We start from the raw sequence: 27153 nt of genomic DNA, 5'->3' as shown, positions 1-27153 counted from the left end.
CTGTGTTCAGATACCTTTTATACTCACGCGGCTGTTCGCGTTGACCTCCCCGGAACAGGTTTCAGTTACTGCAGTATAATTGTTTTTTTTTCTCTGTTTTAATTACAAATAACGCTATAATGCTAAATTGTAAATTATTCATCTTCGTGGATCCAAAATGTATTCATCAAAAGCCTACTAAAAATAACAAAAATGTAGTGAACTTTAAGTTGGCTACTATGGGATTAAATTAATTATTCAGCATTTAAGCTATATTTATGAATAACAGTTATTCAAAATTACCAAACGTCTTGTGAAATTCCAATAAAAATTATATTTCATATACTTTCAATTAAATTATTAATCATTTTTTTGTAACTTGTTTCGATACAGCTAGAATTTTGATCCACGTGTATTATGACAACCTATATTACACTCTTAATTTTAAGAAAATAATTGATAAACCATTAATTTACATTGCTAACGCTTTATATTTTCTAGCTAATAATGGTATACAATTATACAATAGACAATTTATTTGATTCCCCATTAAGTATGCTTCAAAATAATAAAAACATTTGTTTGTCATTTAACCTCGCATTGTTATATGTAAGTAAATCGACTTTACAAAATGACATAATATTTTAGAGAGTAGATACTAGGTAATTATAATATTGTTATTTTAAGTGTTTTTATCGAATTATGGCCACTCCTATATTTACTAAATTAAATAAAAGAGATAATAAAATTTAAATCTGCTCTTTTAATAAATATAATACTAGAAAAATAAAACATTATTAATTATTTAATATTTTACAATAATGTGTTTTTCAAAATTGAAGATGATTTCTGTTAACAAATTGGATCTCATTTTTCTTTTCTTTTTGGAGGGGGGAATTTTTTTGGGGGTGTGGAATAGCGTGTCTAAGGATTTCCCAGTATTTTTTCAAAATTATCGCAAATAATTAAAAACAGAAATATTTATGTAACTAATTTAAACATGAATATTTATTGATCCACGCAGTAATCATCACCAATAATTTATTTTTAAAAAATTTTTAAATAATTTAAAATATTTTTAAATTATTACAGACAATAATAATTTTAGATTTTTTCCTTTATCTATACATAATAAAAAGCTTTTTTACCAGTTAAAATATTCGGAAATTTAATATAATAGAATATGTTGTTTTTACTGTAGCTAAGAAATCTAAAATATAATAATTTTATAAGATTTTGAAGTTAACATTTTTTTTTAAATTTTCAATCACCGACATTCTCATTTTTTATCCCTAAAAATTACTAGTTTTTATAAATAAGACATGCAAATTTTAGGCAAGATTCCTTATAATTTGTTTTTTTTTTTTTTTTTATTAAAAAAAGTTTAGCTTTAAATAACATTAATGTTTTATGAATATTTGTAGTATAAGTTGTGACAAAATTGGATATTAAAGCGTAAAATATCAATTTTTCCTCAAACGATTCATGATATTTTCTTGTAATCTAAAAATATATTTACTATAAAACCATGAAACATTATACAGCTATTTAAATTATTATTTTTTTGTTTATAAAGTCTTATAAAATATTAAAATATTTAGATACATTTTATGCTATTTATAAACATTAGAAAGTTGTTTTTTATTCAGTACATTAATAAAAAAAATTTTTCCCGTTAAAAAGCTTGAAAATCATACACAAGTTTTAGTAACAAATTTTACAAACTATTACTCATAATTTAACTTATAAAAATCTTTAAGAATAGAGTTGACATTAAAAATATCATTTTAAATTTAATTGTATTACTATTTATTTAATACTGTTTAAATCTAAATTTATCATCATAAAACATTATTAATTTGAACCTAAAAAATATATGTACCTATTGTATAGTTTAAAATGATAAAATAGTAGTTTTTTTAGAACATTTCTTTATTTTTTTTTTAAATTTATTCAACACAAATAATTATACAATTTAGAAATAGACTGGTTACCCCTAAAAAAAAAAAAAAAAACTGAGTAATGTGAAAATTTACTAATTTTATACAATTGAACAACTAAAAATAATTCTGTCTTATATTTTTATTGCTAATATTTATTGAATAAATTTAATTTAAATTTCCAAATTAATAAATGAATGTTGTATTATTTATTTATTTTCTCAATTTCAAATTCGAAACTAAATCAAAATTTTTTATTTCATATAATGTTTTACGTAATATATGGTTGTTTATATATTTAATAAAAATAATGCAGTATGCAAATATAGTAAGGACCTTTTAAATTCAATGTTATAAATAAGTTGACCAAATAACAACAATTTTTTTGCTTAATTTTTTATATAATTTATTATTGTATAATAATTATTGAATATTGTATAAGTAATAGAGATAATAAATTCGATGACTAGAAAAATATTACAAGTCAGTTATATAAAGCTATACAGTTGCAATTTAATGTTGCAACTGTGTACCTATAAAATCTGTGATTTATAAAATTGTTCACTTCTTTTTTTCTTATTGGTTATTAAATAAATATTGTGACTATATTTTACTGATGACAAAAAAAACATTTATTATTTTTTTGAAAATAATGATATTTGTTCTTAAATATTCTCATTAAAATACGTTGATACACTGAAAATACGTACATATATTAATCACTATTTATAATTTTCAATTAATCACATTGACCATACGTATTTATTATTTTTTACAACCAATTTAATACATTAATTGTTCATTAAGTATTAATACATATGAGCTATTAGTCCAATATCACAAAATTGGTTTACCTATATACATTTATGAACTTTCAGTCGGTCACAAGTATCGCCAATGAGTGCATATCGTTCATGGATATAAATAATACTTAAAATAATAATAGTATTTATACTGAGAATATTACAACAATCGTGTACATTATTAATATTTATACTGTATAGCACATCCTCATGTTTTCAATGTCAATCAAATTGTCAACTTGATGACATTGGAACTGCGGCCATTGGTGTTATCAATAAAATATTAACTACAACTACAGATATATACAGTAAAAATATTTCTATAAAATTAAATCGATGTATTAGTTTATGTGGTATTACTATAGACGATCCCATGTTTCCTGGTAATCAAATTTAATTGTACAGTATAATTAAATGTAGTATAAACAGTTCACAGCGCACGTGCTAAGAACATTATTTATGACATAAAACTTTTATTATAATATTGCAATAGGTAAATTATGATTTATAAACTTCCAGCACATTTTGTATACACGCTGTTGATATTATGGGGTTGTGGTTGGGCGGGCTGACTGCTTAAATCACTAATAACTACCCGTTTGACTGGTCTAAAACATGATTAAACTTGTTAAAAGTTTCAAGGATACAGGTGTATTTCGATCAGATAACTATGCGCATAATAATAGTTTATAACAAGTACTTGCCGCCGATAGGTTTTACATTGAATTCTCGAGGAAGTACGAACGAGACTCTTTGGACAACGGTGCAGGAGGAGAGAGAGAGATAGAGAGTAAGAGAGTGATAAAGTCAGAGAGAGGAATACGAATATAATGTGTGTATGTGTGGTCTGTTAAATTCTATCGTGAGATGCAGAAGAACCAGGACCAAGGTCGACTCGGTGGCGACGGCATGCATAAACTAACTTTATCGGTTTTATTTATTTAATTTTTTTTATTTTAATGAAAATAAATTAATCCATCATTAAATAACTTAATTGCATAGGATTCAGATGCACAGACGTATCGTGTTATTATAATATATTAGGCATTTAATAAATCTATAGTAAACTGTTAATTTATTTGATTATAATTTAATTTGTTTTGCGACAGTCTATTTTCAAAAGTAATGTTTACACATATTTTAAAAATGCAGTGTCGTATAATACGTTTCTTTTTTTTTCAGTGAAAGTACTGATTGAATATTTTATCACAGTCTATATACTTTTGCATCAACATATAAATTTGATTAAAATAATAAAAATAATGTTATTTGATTTATTTATGAGATAAATATACTTTTACTCTTATATTTAATTCTGCGATTTTTCCTACCTGTAAATTTTAATTTAACGTATTTATACTTTATATTATCATTGTACATGGTATATATATATTACAGGATGTCTAGATGTCCTCGCTAGTATATTGTAATAAACAATAGAGTATAGCCCAAACTTCTATTCCTTATAATTCGCACGATATTTTTCCAAGAAACTAGTGTAGTGCGTGTACCAATTATACTCGTGATTTATTAAAATCACCTTATACGTTACGTATTAATAATTATTTAATATACCTAGTATTGACAACAGCATTAGTTATACCTAGGTAACTCGTTTGCCAAGGTGTTTTACGTATTTGTGTTTTTATATGTTCGAATAACGCGTACCTATGACTCTACTATACTCTTAAGACAGTTTTAACGACCGGAAAACATTATTATTGTAAAAAACGTGTAGATAATAATAACGATATTACACACTATTACACCTTATACACGTATAAAATATAAACGCATATATTATCTAAGATTTTAATTAGAAATAATCATATTCAAAATTTTGATAAACGCATAATATAATATAGATTTATAAGATTTATTATTGTATAGATTTAATGAATAATAAATAAATGAAAATTACACATATATTTAATATTGTACGTAATGCGTATAATTAATATATATTATTACATTATTATATAATATATTAAACGATTCGCCGAAAAACTGTTCATACATTCAAGTTATTCGAAGCCGTAAGTTATTATAATATACTTATTGGAAAGTCAATTTATTTGAATAGCTAATTTTTTTTTTTTTAATCATTAAGTAAACATTTATAACGATACAATATAAAAACAACTTCAATAGGTACGTGTCAAGTAAATACGTTAAGCTAAAATTCTCTTTTGATGTCAGTTATACACTAACCCGCTGGCTGATAATATAAAAAAAACAATATCGTCATCGCCGAAGAATAAAAACTAATAAGGAAAAACCTAGTATATTATCGCAATAAATCCATTACTTTTAAAATAGCTGAGTATTTTGTAATTATGAATATAATATTAACTTTTAACAGACACTTTAGTAGGTAGTTATAATAAATTAAATATCTTCTTCTTGTGATTTTCGTCTTTTGAGACCAGCCCTCTTAACAAATTCGCCGCCATCTTTCTCTATCTTTTGCAACTTCTCTCCAGTGTATATCCTCGGTTCCACTACTTCAACATGTTTTTCGACATGGTCATACCATCGTACGCGCGGCTTACCTAATGGTCTTTTTCCGAACGGGACTTCTTTATTAGCCTCCTTCATAAGTGAGTAATCTTTCCTCCAAGCATGACCGGCCCACATTAATCTTCTTTTCGTAATTTCAAAAATGATGTCTGGTCTTTGAAACAAATTCTTTAGTTTTTCATGACGTATTCTCTAATCATCAGTGTCAGAGAATCATCGATTATTTTTAGAATTTTTCGCTCAAATATTATAGCCTTGGTTTTTCCATCTTTCTCAGTGATTATATCTAAGAATCATTTTATAACACAACAAGGTCACGTCTAATTGAATTTTAAATTTTCTTGATAAGAATTTTAAAACAAATATACTTCCTAAATCGTAATCAAAACTCCTTTTCCCCATCTGTATCCCAGTGCCCACCTCTATCTTAATATCGTTATCTTGTGTTATGAATTCTAAGTATTAAAAATGAAACATTCGGCTAGGATCACACTATGCGTTTTGTCGGCAACCGAAAAATACTATCCCGATTAACCGCAATCGGGACGATCGATCATACTGTGCGTTTTATCGGTAACCGAATACATACAAATGAGATTAAAAAGCCCAAAAATCGTTTTTAATTTAAATTTAAATTTTAAACTGATTTTTTATTTAAACGAAATGTATCTAGTATTATAAGTAAAAAAATAATAAAAAGGTTGTGTAATTAGAATTATTTGTTTTTATTTAAAACGTGTATCAACTAATTATGCTAATAAATAATAATATACATCTATAATATAAATAAAATATAATATATATATATGTATATTACAAATATATTTTAAGTTTTTTAATTATTTAAATTTAAAAATGATTATTAATTATTCATAAAATTTTCAATTTCGGTTACCGATAATCCGCAAAAATGTGATCGGACAAATTGCATTGCATGTGTTGTGCTTTACATCCCGAAACGCAACCGGACGGTTGGGCCGCAACACGTTGCGGTCGCTTCCCGACGGTTTTTAATCGGTTCCGTAAATCGGTCTAGTCTGGCCCTGATAACGCGTTTTATATTTAAACCTATTTTATTTTAGAGTGCTCCGGTTGATCGGGAACCGACAAAACGCATAGTGTGATCCTAGCCGAAGGTTCTACTTCTACAAACTCTTATTGTCAGCTGCTTCTTTGTTTAATTATTATATATTCTGTTGTTTCATCATTGATCTTTAGACCACAATTTCTTGTTACACTTATTAATCTTCTACAATAGGGATGGCGAACCTACGGCACAAGTACCAGAGGTGACACGTTGGTCAAATTTCAATGGCACGCGAAAAATTAAAATTATAAAAATTATGCTATTTTCACATATCATGATTATATATTGTTTAACTATTTAATAAAATAAATAACGGTCAAGTTATCGCACGCAGATAACCGTTGTTGGTTATAAGAAATTCAAAGAAACAAATTATGTTTAAAAATTAAAACATTCCTATGTAAAATTTATCATGTTACTATATTATTGCTATATATTTATTATCTAACTTTATTTTTATCATTCGAAAATATAATTTTCTTTGGGTATGTGAAAATTTTTCAAAACCTTAATTGAAAAAATTTGGCGCTTGACCTAAAAAAGGTTTGCCACCCTTGTTCTACCATGTTATTTCAAAATTACAAAGTTTTTTCCCAATATAGCTAAGTCATCTGCAGCGTATTCCAAAAGCCTATTGTGTTACTCAGCGTACCTAACTTCGTCAATCGCATTTGTTCCCTTAACTATTTTCTCTGATACAAGTATAGAAAAAAAAATGGAAAAAACATCTCCTTTTAAGTAAAATGAGTTAAACACATAGGTATTTTGTAGAATTATAAACGAATCGCAAAATATGGTTCTACGTACGTTAATATTAGGTTGACTTTGTAAAATATAATATTATTTTCCTTTCTACAAAATTGGGCGCCGACCAATAGAAATATATAATTTTTGAATAACGTCGAGGATTTTAATTCGAATATAGTGTAATACTGTTGTTATACCTACTAATTACGGTATAGTTACCAATAGTATGTATTATGTATATGATAATGAGTAAAAAACATACATATTTAATAACAAAAAATACGGAGGTATATCTTATATGCAAATTAAATATTCGTAAGTCTGACGGACACCTTGTAGAGGCATCTATACATATATATATATATATATATACATACACAAACATAAGAGCGATACAAAATCACGCACTGAGGTCGTCCGTATATACTGTACTCGTATATGTATATGTATATGGATATACTCTGTATATAATTATTATTATGTATTAATTGTATAATTTTATTGTGTCCGTTTATCGGCTAGTGCGCCACTAGTGTACGTAATAATATAATATTATGTGCCCGCGAGTGAGTGCACACGTCGTCTCGATCGCATTACGATCATCTGACGACCCGCCGAAAATGGCGCTTAACCATAGCCAATGCCATCGCGTGCCCGACAAACGTCCGTAAGGATTACTTACACGTCCCTGTGCACGGTCGACAGACACTCGAATATATCTATACACACACATATCATAATAAACGTATATAATATGTGTATATAATGTACATAGGTATATCGTATTATACCCCCCGGCCGGGCCACACACGCGACACTTGCGGTAAACGTAATAATATATTTACACATACAACACACCGGCGCTCCCCTGACATTATTCTGACATTATATTTTCACCGATGTGTCGCGCAAGTATTACAATATAAATATACAATAATAATGATAATAATAATAATAATGAAATTTCGCTCTTCGCCGTCGCTCACAGTATGTTATTCAAACTCCGCAGTAGTCGGGTATCTGCAGTCGCGTCAGGCGCCCCACGAGTATTTTTCACCGCGCAATATAAAAAGCATAATATACTTTTGCTGTGCGTTTTTACGTCGTAATAGCCGTAGGTACAGGGTACAACTCGTATTTTTGATATTTTTATGATTTTATGTCGTGTACGCAGTTTCCGAAATCTAATTCACAATACGGATTGATCAACGCTGCCGCCGCCGCCAATAATATTAATTACAATTATTGTCGTTCGTCTACCAGACGTTTATAATATTACACCGACCGTATCGCCGCGGTTTTGGGGTCGGTCCGCGCGCAAAAATGTTTTACCTTCCTACGCGTCGTAATAATAATAAAAATGTATATCTTAACTCAATGGTAACAGACGCGCCGTAGAGACCGAGACGTTCTTCCGCGATACCGCCGCGCACACGCGACGCTGAAATCGTAATAATTTTATTATTCGCGACAAAATCGTATATGATTTACCGCATGGTGATACCGCCATCATTTAAGTGCTTTTTGTCACGATCGTTTATTAAGTATATAATTTATATAATTTGCACACAATATAATTACACGCGTTACATTATAATAACTTCAGCCGAACGTTATCGTGTCGAACAAGGTCGTTATTATATTGAAGATCAAGGTCCGCGACGTTAAAATCATATTATTATAATAATGTTTTAACTCTTTTATTATTTCTTTGTATCTTTTTGTCTGTTTCTCGTAATTTATTTATTTTTACTCGTTGCTATAAAATATTCACGACTGAAGGGGTTGTCCGTGAACTTCACGAATATTTGCACTTCCCAGTTTTGTTTTTTATTTTTTTGTTCTTTTTTTTTATCATAAAAAAAAATATATCCCGACGAGTAGTCCAGCCGCCGTTTGCCATGACATCGGCGCTGTACAATAAGATTGGACTTATACCCAAACAAAAACCGATTAGAGTAATGATAATGGGACAGCCCGGCGTGGGGAAAACTGGTAAAACACATGATAACTATCGTGACCATTGTATTTGTATATTCGTTTGAACCATTTTATAATTGCATTAAAAAAAATTTACAAATAAATTATGTGCTACAAAGATGCGCATTTGCTAACTCTTTCTAAATATACACACCAACTTATATAACATTATATACAAATACACGTGGAAAAAATGTGAACATTTTTTTTACCATCTTATATAACATTAATTATGTCTATTTCAGCGCTATTAGTAAGGTTCGTGACGAAAAAATTCATCGGTGACTACGACCCCAACTTAGAAAAAATGTACACGTACCAAGTGAGCATGGAATCAGAAACGGTCAATTTTGAAATATTAGACACCGCTGGATACGTACAAGACGTAAGAAAACGCCAGTTGTTTTTCTAAATTTTTTTCATTTTTTTATACGCCAGCCAATTGATGACACATGTTGACTGTATTAGAAATCGTGCAACTTAGAAATGAATATGCGTTGGGCCGACGTGTTCATATTGGTATACTCAATTACAGACAAATGCTCGTTCGACGATTGCAGTAGGCTCAAGTTTTTGATCAACTACAACAAAAAGAAACGTCGTCTCTCCACTAAAGTAAGAATTTGGCGAAAACCGTTTAAATCACCTCTGATATTACAATAATATAATACATGATACAGCAGCTATTTGTATATGCAATATACACGAATACACGATATAACATTATACTGCATAAAATAATTATTAATTGACATTGATATAATACATTATCGGTAGATAAATTATGTATACGAAAACTTAAAATAACAACCTTACAGGTACAAGATTACTACATCGCATAGTATAGACTATAGATTGTAAATTATACATAGGTAGGTGATATTTATATGAATATGTTGCATTTAATTGACACACGTCAATATATTATATAATTAAATATCTACCTAGGTACTAATATCTACCAATTTTCGGTAGTATTCTAATACCAAATACGCATAACAGATACTCGAAACGAGATGATTTTCGACTAATATTTTAGTCTCGAAAAGAAGATATTATGTTTAAAAAAGTATAAATGTAAAGACAATTTAATTAGTATTTATTGATTATAGTACCTATTTAAGAGGCGCAATATAAATAAATACAATTTACAAATTAAATGTATTTTTAAACTTTGGAGAAAGAGCTGAAGAATACGAATTTATAAAATGCCAGCATTGCGGTCTAGCGGTTTACTATATTGTTTTCAAAATATAATAATTATATAAATAAAATATGATTTTGCGTGAATTTAATGTATGAATAAAATATTTAGACGTATGATGAAAGGAATTAACTTATACAAATACCAGATACCTTGATTATATAATATTATAAATATGTATCAGATTAATTTTTTTAACATAATACATTTTTATATAATTTGAAGTAATTATATTATTAGACAATAAAATTTTTCAAAAAATGTATACTTTTTATATTTTAAATCATTGTCCACATTTTTTTAATTTTTATAGTTTTGAATGTTCTTACATTTTTAATTTCATATTCTGAAATTGAATAAAAATTGAATTTCGAATGAATAGTATATTTATAAATATATTTAACTACTCACTCAAAATATACAAAGGATACCAATATTCTTTTCTAATGTAACACTTTTAGACAATAGGTACAATAGGTAGCTACTAGCTAATAATAAATAGATATATGAAAGTACGTAAAGTATTTACAATTTTACAAAAGTTAAAATTCATATAGGTTTTATGAACATGATTTAAATCTAATAATCTATAGTAATGAAGCCGTAAGGTGCGGCATCAGACCAGTGGTTTGTACTAACACTACTAGCTTAAACAATGTACTTAAACAAAAAAAAATACAGCGTAACTACCGTGTCTGTGAAATGGGTCTTACATATGGTAATAAATTATGAAGGACTATAATGAAATGCAGTATCGTAAAAAAGAATTTAAATCCATTTGTGAATTCCCAATATATTTTTCTTTTATTATGTATAGAATTATTGATTTACTGATTAATTTTTAGTATTATTTTATTAATTTCTATACGAATTGGACGCTACAATTTTTTTCTATGTTTGAATTATTATAATTAATATTATTAGTAACTATTATTATAGTACAATATAATATCTCATGTATTATGGCTTGTAGGTAGGTATCTTATATATCTCTCTACAAAATATAAGCCTTTTTAATTTTAAAACCTCAAACATTGTGTAGATTTTGTATACACAATAAATGGGGGCACCAACTTTCGTTATAATTAAATTGATTCCTATTTGGATCAATAAGTTCCGGTTTGAAAAAAGTTTTTTTTTTTTTAAAGTGAGCCGAAATATTTCCCTTTTAATTTTGTAATGTATCTTACTACTGTCTACTGGTTAAGAAATTTACCACTTTGCACTATAAAATGACCAAATTCGCACATTCCCTCCCCGTTTTTATAGAACTGTCAACTTAGTGGTAATAATAATAATTAATAGAATTAATTTAAAATTGTTGATGTGAAAATTGTATGTAAAATCTCATCAAATATTTTAATCGTGTAATAATATCTCATTAACGTTGTTTATCAATACATTTTTTCAAACATAATTTCATATTAGAATAAAATAATTAATATAGGTGTATTAAAATTTGAATTATTTTTATTAATATTGGTTTAGTAACAGAACTGAATAGTGACGGAAACCAATTTAGCTCACCTTGATAAAATATATTTTTTTAAATGAAAACCAAGTCGAAGTCAGCAAGGATTTTACGGTTGAAAATGGATTATCGGTGTGTTATTGTATGAGCAACTATATTAATATGATACTATGCTTTAATTATATTACTTAATCTATGCTATATTATTATAGTACTATGTAGCCGCGTATGTACTATAGGTACCTAGATAAAATTACAAGCAATCAAGAAGATAATAACCATCTACAAAATTATTTACAAAAAATGCAATAGGTAAAAAAGATTGATAGCTAGTTGTCACCTATTGTAATTATTAACTTGATACCTGCTGATGAATTTAATATGTAAAAGTCATTGTTGACTAATTAAAACCATTTTTACAACAATTATTTCTGGTGGTTTTTTAAAACTTATATAGACAATACTAAAAATTTAGGTACTTATATAAACTGGCATAAAATATACAAACATTGTTATTAATTACACTTAATAATTATTATCACATTACCTATGAATTCCCATATGGTTAAGTAATTATATACTGCTTGTTAGTGAGTACCCGTAACGGACAATTTATCATAAATTATAAATTATAATACTCTAAGGATTCCTTAATCTTTATATCACACAAGTGTACTATATATTTTGGATTTTTCACTTCAGTGACCAAATGTTTTCCTTACAAAAACTGGTTTGCCTAATATGTATTATAATTAGATATTTTATTTATGAATTCAGATATTTTCATTCATTCTGCAATGATATCAACACCCGAGCGCAATATTTTTTTAAGGTTTCTTATTTGTATCAGACTTTACATTCTTATCGAGTAGGTCCGTCCATCGCAGCGTTGTAATTCTTTAATTTTTATAATAGTTTTGAAAATTAATATACATTTTTTATAGGCACCTATTAAAATGTTATTGTATACAATTTGTGGTCTTAAGATTCGGACACGATACATGTCATCCACGTGTGATGAGTATAATCATTATTCCATTCCATGTATCATTATTTATTTTAATGATATTCCTTATGGTGTAGTATAATTTCGTTCATCTACTATGTTTCATATAGGTAGTTATAATTAAACTATAGCCTAGAAGCACAAACTACAGCATTTATCACATTATATTATTTATATCTGTTTTTTATGTGAAATATTACATTATTACTAAATAAATTACTCCTTGTGACTGGCCTTAAGCTTTAGGTACCTATGCATTATGATATTAATTAATACAATTACCAAAATTACTTCCTATAGATGTATACCGCATTAACACCTATACCAAGCTATAGGCTAGAGATACTCTTAAATAATTGTTAAAACTAATTTCGTTTAATTTTTAATTATTATTGATATTTCATAGCTTTATATTTCATTCCAGAATCTACATTCTACAACAATTTCAAAATAAACTACATACCTAATAATTTAAATCCTCTTATATCAAATTTATCCTCTCTATACCAACCCTATACAACCCGTTAACTGAAAAACAAATAATTCAGAGATTTTTTAACTTAATTATTATTCATACTCAAATTCAAAAAAAAAAAAATCAATTCTCAAGTTCAGATTTTAGATAATATTATTAATGTTATTATTACCTATGTATTATATTTATACCATGGTATCAATGGCCTAGTGTGGCGCGGTAGTTGTCCTCAATCACTACTATGTTCTGAGATCAAGCATCGGCGGCGACGCTAGCTGTTGTATGGGTTCTTAGTGACGGATAAATGATGCAAACCACATACACACACACACACAATATGTTCCAAATCTAATCTAAACCACCAGTTAATTTAAGATCAATTTTTTCTAACTTTATTTTATTATTAAATATAGATTGTAAAAAAAAAAAAAATATATAAAAATATAATTATTTTAACATTTCCTTACATTTTTGTTTTCATTATAATCTAAATAATAAAAAAAAGGATAAATCTCTTCTATATGTAAGTTTTGAGTTACTAGCTAATTTTGTTTAATTTTTTTTTTTTTTTAATTTAAAAATATAAAACTAGAGAATTGGATATTTAACCAAATATTTTTATCACTATATATTATTGAGATTTAATATAATTTTTTTAAATATTTTGGCAATTTATTTATAATTATTTGTAACATTGATTTTATTAAACTCATGAAGTCATCTATTCAGGCTTCATATTTTTAATTTGGTTTGATCAAGTTTAAATTTTTATTTACATAATATTATATTCTTAAATAATTTTCTATACAAAATTTGATGAAGACAAAGAGGAGACTCTTTGTTCTCCTAAGGCCATAACCCTAAAATATATAACTCTAACAAAACTAACAATAAAATAAAATAAAATCGGAAACAATGCATTTTTATTATTAACAAATCTCTCAATATGTATATTTTAAAATTGTTATGATACAATATAATTAAATAAACTTATCAATAAAATGTGTCAACTTATTATACACAACACACAAAGTATGTAATTATAATTGATATAATATTTTGAATTTTTTAAATACTGTCTATCTTATTGTAATAACATTATCTCATACAATGTGAAATACAAATAGTTTTATTGACATTAACTGCAAAAGAATTGGATTACATCATGTATGTACTCACGTAATACAGTACTTATATAATATTTATTAAAAATCTGATAACGGCCTAATCTCAAGGATCATCCATTTGACGTGCCAGTGATACTGGTCGGTAACAAAGTGGACCAACGATATGATCGGATGGTAACGTATGCCGAAGGTCGGAAACGTTGTCAAGAACTTGGGTGCGTGGCTTTTCATGAGATTTCTGTGAGGGAAGATGTCGATCAGGTTCGTGAAATGTTTACATAGTTTTAAAATTATATGATTATAAACCTTTTGATTTTGATTTTGTATTATGTATATATTTTATAGGCATATGCAGTATTTAAGGAAGCGTTTAAATGCTGGAAATCAATATCTAAAAATCCAAAACTAAAACGTTCTTCTTCTGATCACGGTGCAGAAGCACTTTTCAATTCGGCATCTAAATTTATAAGTATTAATATATTATTAATTAATTTAACATACATATATAATATATTTAGAGCCATTTTCCCTTAATTACATAAATACAATGTACAAATTTGAATTTCATATTTACAAATTAAAAAATTATGCAAATAAAAAATATAAAATAATCGTTTACCTATAAAGTATAAAAAGTAAAAATTAGAAATGAGGGTTTCTAATATTGTAATAGCCAATAGGCGCGAGACATTAACCACTTAACGGAGTCATTGTACATGTATAGCTAATGATGAAATGATAAATATAAAATAAAACAGAAGAAATAAGAAAAACTTTTAAATATTTTATTGTTTATGAATAGGAATAGTAAGAGTATTATTTACAAACCGTATAGTTATTACTAAAAACCTATTAGAATAAGATAGATCAAGGATGGCATACGAGCCTAAGATAGCATAAAAAAAAAAAAATGTTCATAGCATACATTAAACTTAAATACTTCCTTACATCAAACAAATTAGTAAATACTAAAGTAATGTTTTTTTTATTTTATTTGTTTACTTAATAAATACATGAGATTTAAACTTTTAAAGTAATACATTTTTTTTATATTTTTCTTATCATTTATATTATATTTATCTTAATTTTATATGGCACGCAAGAAAAAAAATAAGAAATCAGGTAATTTTTGGCATGTCAAGCTAAAAACATTTTTCATCCTTGAAATAAATCTAAAACAAAACCGCTCTCCTATTTTTGAATTAAATTTTTTTTCAATCTTCCTATTTTTGAATTAATTTTTTTTTCAATCTTTAACTTATAAAGTTTTCTCAACCTTAAAAATTTAAAGATTAAGAATATAAAATTACTTAGAGATTTGACTTAGATTTTTATACTGTATACAACATTTAATATTATAAATATTTGTTTTTATAACTGTTTTCCATGCATGTGTAGTGAAATACTTTTTTTATCAAACTCTTTCTTCATGAGTTCAAATTAGTTCAAATTATTCAAAACTAGTTTTTTTTTTTTTTTTAAAACAACTTTGACTAAAAAACTTTTTAATTAACTCCGTATGTGACTAAATCGTTTATAACAAAAAAAAATAAAAATATATATATTAATTATTTTTTGTAATAAACAATTATGTCACATACGAAATAAATTAAAAAGTTTAAAAGTCAAATGTATTTAAAGAAAATAATATAATTTAAGAGTAAATTCGAGAAGGAAGAGTGATTCATTTTACTAAGTATTCCTGAAAAAAAGTTTCAAAAACAAGTATCTACAATATTAAATGCTGTACAAAAAACCCGAGTCAAACTGAAGGTTATCCGGCTGAAATATTTAATGTTATATACCTACCTTAAATTATGATAACACTATAAAATATATATATATTTAACTTATGAAACTTAATTTTGTTGTTAAAGCTAGGTAATAAATACAATATATTTTGTAATAAATTCGTGTAAAATGCGTAGTTAAAATAGTTAAATAGATATTAATATTATAGAATAGATTAAAATTTAATGTTACATTTGTTATAAATTATAATATCTAAACGTTCTGAGCAGTGAGCATCATATTATGGAAATATTTTTCGTTAAACTTGAACATTAAGTTCTATAGCTGATAATATAAAACATTTTATATGGGTAATAAATTAAATTTACTATAAAATCTAATATTTCGCAATATTATCATCACACGCTTTATTATACATAATATTCTATATTGTGTTTCTATAGTGGCCCGGTTTGTACTATGATGCAAAATTTTAATTATTTTAGCAATGTTTATCGAAATGTTGATAGCCTTACCAACAGTGGCATATTCATAACCATCTAGATATAGATATACATAAACACTATTCTTTATGGAGATGAACATTTTGATTTGTATTGTTTTATATTATTCTGGAAACCATTTGATAATATTACTTAAACAGTTATTATTTTTATTATTCTTGTCAGTGGCTACTATAATTTGTATTAATAGTTCATTAGTTGGGTGTTAAAGTTTAAACTAATTTTTAATCTAGAAATTCAAATCTGAAATGGAAAAACCAATTTACTAATTTATTGTAGAATAGATATATCACATATTTATACACCTACTAGTTTTTTAGTTTATAAATTCTACGCATTCGTCATGGGGCTGTTTTCACTCATAATTCATTTTCTTACCTATTATTGTTGAATAGAAGAGTAAACAGTAATAGTATCTACTCAAAATCGAGGTTTTACTCCAATTTTAACATAGCCCTAGACAAAATTTAATATCGTGATGTATGTACTTAATAGAATGCAGTATCCGGACTAAGAACGCATTGCTAATATCGGACATATGTGAATATTCGAAACTCCACCTACGTAACTGTTATTCTAGCCAAACAAGCACGGTTCCAAAAAAAAAATTCGGAAAAAAAAATTATGCATGTTCATAATAACAACAGATTAATCATTAAGTTTTCAACTACGTATATTAAGTATTATATTACTAAAATATTAAATATACATAGGTATGTACGTCACAGTCGCATTTAAACGTATTTGCTATATAGAAACCTAACTTACGCGACTAGACATGCGTAATCGTCATTATAATATACCATCTTCGTTTCAATAGATGTATACGATTTAATTATTAGTTAATGAAAGAATAAAAAATAACGTAGATACAAGGCACATAAACAAATACCTACATTAACTACATGGGTATAACTTTGTATAGTAAACAAAGAGTTTGGACTTTACGGACATTAGTCATGTATGGCAATAATAAATGTATATATTATTGTAAATTAAATACAAGTCATTTTCCAATGTATTTTTATAATCCTCATTAAAAATTTAAAAAAAACACTTATAATAATAGTAGGTGTATAATCGGTTATACCTATTTATGGTGGTTCATTTGGGGAGGGGTTAGAAGCATATGGGTATGTACTGTAATACTGATTGTAGTTATTGCTTTTTAGATTTTTCGCCAAGAATTATGTAGGTATTAATTTAAGTATAAAAATATAAAACTTAAAATTGTTCAGTTATGTACTGATTGCATCTTATGAATACCTGTATACAGCAAAGGTAAACTTAAAATTATTCCGAGCGTGCGATTCATGGCCAGTGGCTCACCCTTTATGCAACTGTTTTAAGAGGATTAACATGGTTCACCTTGACTTTAACCAATATGTAATATGGTATTCCGGAATTCCGGTACAGTTTTCGCCTTTTGACAACCTCGCCTCTCCTCTCCAAAACCTCTTATTTTTAAGCAGATACACTAACTATTATCATAATTACTTCAATATTCACCATTTATCAGTGGCAAAAATAAGGGAACTTGGATGGGTTTAATCCCCCTCCCAAAAAAAAAAAAAATCATAACAAGCCCACTCAAACAATATAATATGTAAGTAACGATCTATAAAGTTACTATGTATCTATAGATATTTCCAACTTCCTTCTATAGTTTTAAAGCATCATCTGTTAAATTACACTCATTAAGAAATATTGATAAGCTGAAACGTCCTTCACATAGAACTTTGAACATTTTCGCCGCTGCCATTTTTAATAACAATAATACATTGCAACACGAACATTTTAAATATTATATGATATATATATCGTTAAAATAACGCAGGTTGGCCACTAGTGTTCGGCGATAGCGCATGCAGTTCGTCAAATCGAACAGAGGACACTCCAGAGTTTCGGGCCAGGGCTTCGACGGAAGGACATATCCGGTCGGGCGCGACGAATTGCCGGTACCTGCCCACGCTGTCAGCAAGAGGAAGTATGTGCTGCTACTTGAAGAAATGAGTGTCAACGCCGACGCGTATAAACATGCACATATTATATTATTACAACGTATTATTTATTAAGCTGTACAATAATATATGTCGCGAATTGGCGAGTGGCGTCGATAATTTTGTTTTGATGTACAATCAAATACGATACGACTTCAACGATGTATTATGTATAATTGTGCGTTAATACGCGTATTATAGTTATAATTATATCATTACATAACTTATGTACTTATGTATGATTAATGTGAATTACAACGATCACGTGTTGGCGAAAACACGAACAATGATTACATTGACTCATATAATACACCTATATAAACGTGTAAACAACAAATAAAATGCCTAAGTAAAATTACCTAACTAATAAATACTACACCAACAACACGCACGAATGTTTTTTATAACGTTGGGATAAGAATACATTATTACAAATGACGTTTATTTATAAAAACACAGCATGCGTACTTGCTTATAATATAAGGCAGGATAACAAATTTACGCTAATATCGATTATTGACCAATATAATATATGTCGTATTTATTTTTTCACGACAAAACGTTTAAAGTCTTAGATTTTGATAAATCCTTCATTATGGGAATTAAAATATTATTATGTCAGACTATGAAGATAATATTATAAGGCTTCGTAATCGACAACTTCCCCATCGACCGATTTAGTAATTAATGACTAGGAAAGAATGAAAGATAACAATTAAACAACATATGATAACGTACCTATTAACAATGCTCAAAGAACTTATTCTTACATACTATAGGTAGGTACTTAATATTTGATATTGTATGAGTTAGGCAAAGATCCGGCATTTTATGCAAATGCATATTGTTCAATTCACCTAGAATAATTTTGATTATAGCTCTCAAAGTTTCGTAATGTGTAGAATCTATGCGTAATTCTTTGTCATGTTTAATTAAAAACGACTGTAGACTGTATATTTCTATATAATTGCATAAAATTTACGTTTTTTTGTTGTTTTTTTTTAATAATAAGTTAATTCAATTTTTTTTCATTTTGCTTGAAGCTTTCTGTTATAGTTAGAACTGATGAGGTCAATACATTAAAATTAAAATTCTATAAGGTTAATTCAAAACGTTCAAAAAAACATTGAAAAATAATTCTATAAAAGATTAACTTATATAGTAATACTATAAAATTGCTATTCGACTTTCAATTCAAACAGAGATCATAATACAAATCGAGAAATGAAAAATCAGGCGCTATAATTTCAAAGAAACTCTCATTAAATTATAAAGGGATTTTTCGGTTTAAATCATAATCTTGTAGGTAATAATGTTAGAAAAAAAATCAAAATTTGTAAGAAATTTACAATTTACATTTTAAAATATAATTTTGTTTTGTTCAGTAACGTTTTTTTTCACTACACATTGTTTCCAATCAACCAGTATTTATAATTTCTTATTTTTTAAATTATTTTCAATATTTCGTAAGTAAGTACCTTATGGTACTCATGCCGTATTATTTTTACACATTATATACCATCATACCTACCTAAATATTATAATGGCCTCAATTAAGTCTTCCCTCTAAAATCTAGCATTAATGGCTAATGCTACAAAAAATAGTCACTTCTTACTTTTTTTAAATATCAAATTATTAGTTTTTTCTAAAAATAAAAAATCGCTCGATCAATTTGAGTGCCTTCAGTTAAAAACAAATCACCTTGCGCGTCGAGTGCTGACGGTCTAATATGAATAGGAAATAATTTCCTCCACGCTATTATGCTTATTATAATATTATATAATAAATGATGAGCGAAACTGATGATTTAGGTATAACTATTACCTATACCTACCCACAAAATATAATATATGCGTTACCAGCTATACTATTATGCCAGACGATGGTAAAACAAAATAGATAGGTACGCATTTCTGCAGAATTATACACATAGTCATACAGGAAACAATATTTACAACTTAAAACGTATATTAATGGTACATGTTATAAAAATAATATATTTTACGCATACAGGTATCGTTGTATATATACGAACACGACGCGGTATACGTGAACATATTTTAGATTTGGAAATCTACATTCCTTTTTGTATTATTATTTATTATTAGGAATAGATACAATATTATGTAATTTAAAGTTTTGAATAAAAACATTAAACATTATATACGCATAACTATATATATAGTTATTCACCAAGCATGCTTATCTCTTTTTTCTCTTCAATATTACAGTATTCAAATTCTAATTTTGATAAGTTTTTAATATACTTACTTAAAAATCATATTTTTGAAATTTTTGAGATTTTTCCACTACCAACAAAAAGAAGAAACCTATGGTAATACAAACTAATGTTTTACAATTGAAAACCCTCTTTTTGCTTTAGTAAAATTATAGAATTTTTTGTGTTTTTTTTTTAAATGCCGATGTGGCGATGTGCCTAATTCTAAATTTGAACAAGTAGTTTTTCAATTATTACAATTTTTTTTTTATCAATGATAAAACTATAAAAGTCGTTAAAAGTGATTTTACAAAAATATTAAATATATGTAAAACCTATAGTATTATCTATTATACTTGAAACAATAAAGTGTTTGCACAAACTATAAAATAATATCCATAGAAAAAGGGAGATTCGATACATTTTAGATGTGCATCTTAATTGTGTTTACGGTAAAATAGCTGGTCTTCATTTGAAAAAAAAATTTATCATAACAATCAATCTTTAAACAATACAAAAAACAAAGTAGATAGGCTAGATAGGTTAGGTTATTTAAAATATGATCTTAATAATTCAATAAATCTAAAAGGTGAAACATAATGTAGGTACCTACTTATATAAAAAATTAGGTAGGTATTGTTCATGTTTTCGCTATTTAATCAATTCTTAATAAGAGCAAAATTACATTTATTTCCTTCTAAAAAATATTTAATAGAAGGTTTTAATCAAAACGATTATAGCAATATAAATTATTATTATACTATAATTTCATGTTATATAGATAATGTACGAGTCGGTATACCTAAATATTACTACGAGACATGAGAGGTAAAAAGTCAAGAACTAAATGCACATAATATTATAATGTACGAAAAATGGAATACGACAGAAGGTAGGTATAATACGAGTACCTATATATATATATATATATTATAATGTATTTATGTTTGTAATATATAACGATATACCTACCTATTAATTTCTTAGTGAATCGTATAAAAAGTCATGACCCAATAAAATAAGAGGAAACAATTTTTATACGCACGCTTCACTTACATACAGTTGTCTGTACAGGAATATAATATGTCCTTGATTTAAAGAGTCGATTGTAACCTTCCCGATATAATACATGTATGTATAATATGTAGATAATATGTTTTTCATCTAATTTCTCTGTCTATATCATAATAATAAATTAACTGTGAACAAATCAATGCACATTTTTTTGGCCAATAGCCAGTTACTAATATAGCTAGTTTAGATGATATTTAAATGTTAAATTTAGTAATTAAGGTACCTATCTACCTATTCTAGATTATTTCTATCAATAAGTGGCGTGTTCAGTTTTTTTTTAAAGGGGCCGGAGTTATTACACTTTTGACTATTATCGTTTCACATTAAAACAAAATATAAATTTATTTTCTTGTATTTGTCTGCAAATGTTAGTTAATTTTAATAATCTATCATTAATCGCGTGTAAAGAGAATTTGTATTATCTAGATGTATTATTATAATAATTAGGTAGGTAATATCAGTAAATAGTTACATCTTGGGGTGAATCATCGCGTAATGGTGATAACTATGCTTTCATTACTTTATCAAATAATATTTATGACAAAAATAAGTAAGAAATGGGGGGAGAGCACCATACGATACTTTGATTTCCCCCCCTTCCCACACTCCGGGATTACGCTTTTGATTAGATAGTATAAAATAAATATATTTTAAATTTTTTATTGAAAATTCCAAACAAGCATAATCTGACTAAATATAGGTAGGTGGTATATATGTATTTCATAATTAACCATTAAACAAATAGATTATAATGTATTAAGTCATAAGAAATATTTTTAATAGGTATTAAAATTGTATTTTTTTATATTTTAAGTAGGTACTTGCCAAGGTATAATAGGTTAGAAATATTGTGGTTGAACTAATCTTAAAATTTATAATTTAAAATTTCATTTAAAATTATTTTTGAATACTAAGCAGAGCAATGATTAAAAATTAGGTATCTATTGGTTTTACGATGTGTTTATTTTTGAGTTTATCTATACCTTTTAAAGCAGCAAAAATACTTAGATTTAAAACTTCAATATATTTTCTGGTAGGAAAATGAATCTAGTTGATACTTAAGAAGTCAAAATTAAACAATTTTTTTGTAAAAATTTGGATCAGATAGGTAAGTATATAAACAAAGAATAACACTTAAGCATTTATGTACAGGTATTATTATATTTTATATACCTATACAATAACATTTTCAAAACATTAAATTCATTTTAAGCTGCAATTGTTTATTTATTTTTTTTTTTTTATATACTTAATAATAAATGAAATATAACCGTATTTTGTTGAATTTAAATTTAATATACCGTAAAACAGGGTGAACAGAAACACTTTTGAATTTTGAAATATCATAACAATTTTTCTATTTAGGCTTTATACATGATCAATACATCAAAATATTGGTCTTGTTGAGTACTTTAAGTGTGTATATTCCAATTGTTTTTATGTTAAACAAAGTATTTTATATATTTTTTTAAGTGCTTTGTTTCTATTCCCCCCGAAAGATGGTGTCTATAGAAATATATATGGTTTTTTTGGTGTATTTTACTATTTTACCAACTGAAGGATGAATAGAAATAAATAAATAGATTTTTAAAAATATAGAGAACAACATTTTCAATTTAAAACTTTTTAATTGAAATTTATAACTTTTTTTTTACATATTATGTAACATTTTTTTTTCTTTAATACCTAAACATTTTAACAAATTAGTAGGTAAACTAAAACACAATATAAAAAATGTTATCCACCATTAAAAATACGTACAGTCTTTAAAATATTTTCAATTCAGTCTTAAGGATGTCTTTCCCGCATTCAGACTTAATTTATACAGGTAATATTTTTGACTAGGAGTTTTATTTACAATCATAATTAAATTTCAATAAACCTCTACCGTAAGGAATAGGTTTTTCTAGTTTTCCTACTACTTGAGAAGTGTTAAACTCACATACATCACGGACCACTGGAAAGCCATACACCATACCTTTGTACTCCCTTGTTGTTTTGCTTCTTAAAAAAGTTCCAAGAAAAATTGTTTTATTTTTTTTTTATTATTATAATTTGGCCAATTTAATACATATAATTTGAATTATTAATATAAGATAAAATATATTTGCTATAAATATACGTGCCATCACAACTGTGTTTCTATTCACCCCTAAAATAACAAAAGTCAGTAAAACCTATATATTGAAATGACTAATTAAATTTGTTAAATAATACTTACAATTTATAAAACCTAACAATATTTCAAAATGATCGTAACAAGAAAAATGAAAATGTTTATAATATTTACCTGATAACAAGAACCATTGATTTTCGTAATAATTTATTAGGATTATTATCAGTTGTTGCTCATCAATTTTTATCCGCATGGCGGTAGAAATAAACGGAATGTTTAGAGATCATCGAATTTCGTACTAATGTATATTCGATTTAGTGAAGGTTTCATATTGATAACACAAATATTCAGTCGGGGAGATGTCAAAATAATAACTTTCCTGATTTTGTTTCTATTCACCCCGTTTTACGGCATATATATATATAAATATATATATTACAGTGACTTCTCGATAACAAGGTATACCAACACTTTCTGTACCTACAGCAATTATTATTGTAATCTATTTATCTTCCTTTTTTTTTCAAATACCATTAAGTATCTTTTACATCTTAATCATACGCGGTGCAACAGTGTCCAAAGTATTTAAATTTCAAGAATTTCATTCTCATAAAATATATGAGAATATTAAAATAATGTTGTTATTATTAATTAGTTAAATTATTTTATATAGAAAAAAATGTTCATCTTTAAACTAGTATGCTGTGGTTATAAAATAGTTGTTTAACTAAATTTAAATAATTTAAATTTATAAAACTCTAGTTAGTCTAATAAGAACTCAGTGTAGGAAATTACTTTTTGTTAGTTAATATCTCTTTAAATTTGAATCCAGGTTTTTAAATGTAAGTATTGAAATCAATTTTGGATTGAACTTTGGAACAAATATCCACCAACAGTAAAAAAAACCTCCTTAATTTTGTGAAAAATTAGCTACCATTGTATGACTGGTGTTTCCTTTAATACTTTTTTTTAAAAATAAGTAAGTACATAAATAGATTGGAAACCACTCCTGACTTATGAATTCAACTTTCAAGTATAAAAAACAAATTTTAAAACTAGGTATCATAATTCATAAGTTAAATCATGAAACAGTTCCATTATTCATGTTAGAAATATTAAAAGTAAATATACACAAGATCTTACAAATTTTTATTTGTTAAAAATAAATATATTTCATAATAAAATAAAATAGTAAATATTTGTTATTTAAAAAAATTCAATTTTGATTAAACATTGTTATTTTTGTTTTAGAGAGAAGGGGTCAAATATAATGTTATTCTGCTAATGGTTAAATAACTGGTATTATTTTTTACAGTTGACACTTATATATACATACAACTTAAAAATAAACTATGATCAAAGAAAATACTTTTGTAATTTTTTTTAATAAATAATTGAAAAATGTTGGTTGAATTGGATATATTAGAGTCCATGAACACAAATTATTTTCTGAGGATATTATGATCATACATTTTTGAGAACTGCTTATATATTATGTAATTTTAGGTGTCCAAAAAGAAAAAAATATTTGAAAAACAAATGAACTGTAGGTAAAAAATGTCTATAAGCTAGAAAAAAAGTAAAATTACTACAATATTATTGTTAAATATTTAAGTTATATTGGATTATTAAACCAAACGAAATGATCAATAAATGCTAAAAAAATAGTATTTAATTACTTAATTTAACATTTTAAGCGACAAATTTTAAATCATTTTTTTTTTTACAAACTAAATATCATATTTTCAATGCAAAGACACAAGATGCTTCAATACTTTTTATAATTTTTATAATACCCTTATATTGGACAATACTGTACATACATATTACAAATATATAGTATATGTTTCCTCGTCTTCCAAAAGTTAAATTAACCAGTTTATACCTTTTATAGTTTATATGATATTTACAATTGGAGAATTTCTATTTTAATAGTTTATATTATTTACAACATTTAAAAAATTATATTAGGTTTTATAGTTTTAATCATAATAGTAGTAACTTAAAAATGATTTTTAGTTACACATTTTTATTGCTGTAAAATCTATATTAAGAAAAATTTGGAAGAACTTTAAAATCTATAGGAAATAACTAAAAAATTTTAAATTATTTATCAATTTTTTAATCAATTATAACGTTCTAAAAATATTTGATTGTTAGTAATATATCAACGTACAAGCTATCACATATGATATTCTATCACTCATCAATTGTAAATATACAATTACTTATAAATTAAAAGCTTTTAATAATTACATTGACATTAATTGTTTTACAATAAAGATAGGATCTAATATTTATAATCTATTAAAATATTTTATAATTATAACAAACATTATTTTAATGATACAATCAACTATCATCGATAGTTGACTAGTTAAATAAGTTATCAATATAACTTAATAATAATAAATACAGGATATCATTATATTTCATTCATATTTAATAGGAACTTCAGATGCCGGCTTATGTGCAGAGACATAGCTTTATTATACAGCAAGCATATAGATATTTGACTTAGTTGGGAGGAGACAAATAAATGTTGATTGACTTCTGCCTGATGAAAACTGGTCACAAGTTCCTTCTTAATATGAATGAAGTATAAATAAAGAAATTGTAAATGATTACCTAATTTTACTATTGCATAAAAACAAATTAAAAATACAAATGAAGAACGCCAGAATACAATTTGGTAAGTATTGAATTGATAGAGTGTATACAACATAACGTCATAAATTAATTTGTTTTATTAATATCTAAAAATATATTTTGTACAGAAAATGTAATTCATTCAAGATAGTTAGTTAAAATAATTAATCTATTAAATGTTAAGCTATAATATAAAACATTAAAAATTATTGATTTCTGTTATTTTAAAATAGAACAAACAACCTAATTACAAATCATCTAATTACTGATTACAATTGTGGTAACCATTAAAATTTATAGAGCAACACTAAAGCAACTTAAAAATAATTGAATTATAATAAAATATATTATGGTTTTTATAATTTAATTATTTAACTTTAAGTGTAAATAGCTTTCACATATTAAATATCAATATAATAATATAGGTATATGTATAATATTTGCAATACAATATAATTATTATGACTAATAGTATATGTATATAATGCTACATATCTTATA

General features: G+C 26.0%; 1 protein-coding gene across 1 annotated transcript; it reads left to right on the top strand.

The window, feature by feature from the left end:
- The first annotated feature begins 8977 nt into the window (after positions 1-8977).
- On the top strand, positions 8978-18948 carry LOC112596341 (ras-related and estrogen-regulated growth inhibitor). Its single transcript, XM_025341969.1, has 6 exons — positions 8978-9071; positions 9302-9441; positions 9525-9671; positions 14448-14600; positions 14685-14808; positions 18432-18948. The coding sequence occupies exons 1-6, from the start codon at positions 8978-8980 to the stop codon at positions 18605-18607; spliced, it is 834 nt and encodes a 277-aa protein (XP_025197754.1). The 3' UTR covers positions 18608-18948.
- Positions 18949-27153: the final 8205 nt, after the last annotated feature.

Source organism: Melanaphis sacchari, unplaced genomic scaffold (assembly GCF_002803265.2).
Source record: "Melanaphis sacchari strain LSU unplaced genomic scaffold, SCAv2.0 Contig31_pilon_pilon, whole genome shotgun sequence".
Taxonomy (NCBI): domain Eukaryota; kingdom Metazoa; phylum Arthropoda; class Insecta; order Hemiptera; family Aphididae; genus Melanaphis; species Melanaphis sacchari.
This window is presented reverse-complemented; position numbering and strand designations above follow the sequence as displayed.

Coding starts and splice junctions, on each gene's coding strand:
- LOC112596341 (XM_025341969.1), top strand. CDS start 8,978: ATGACATCGGCGCTGTACAATAAGATTGGACTTATACCCAAACAAAAA. Junction 9,072..9,301: donor GCCCGGCGTGGGGAAAACTG/GTAAAACACATG, acceptor TGTCTATTTCAG/CGCTATTAGTAAGGTTCGTG. Junction 9,442..9,524: donor CCGCTGGATACGTACAAGAC/GTAAGAAAACGC, acceptor TGACTGTATTAG/AAATCGTGCAACTTAGAAAT.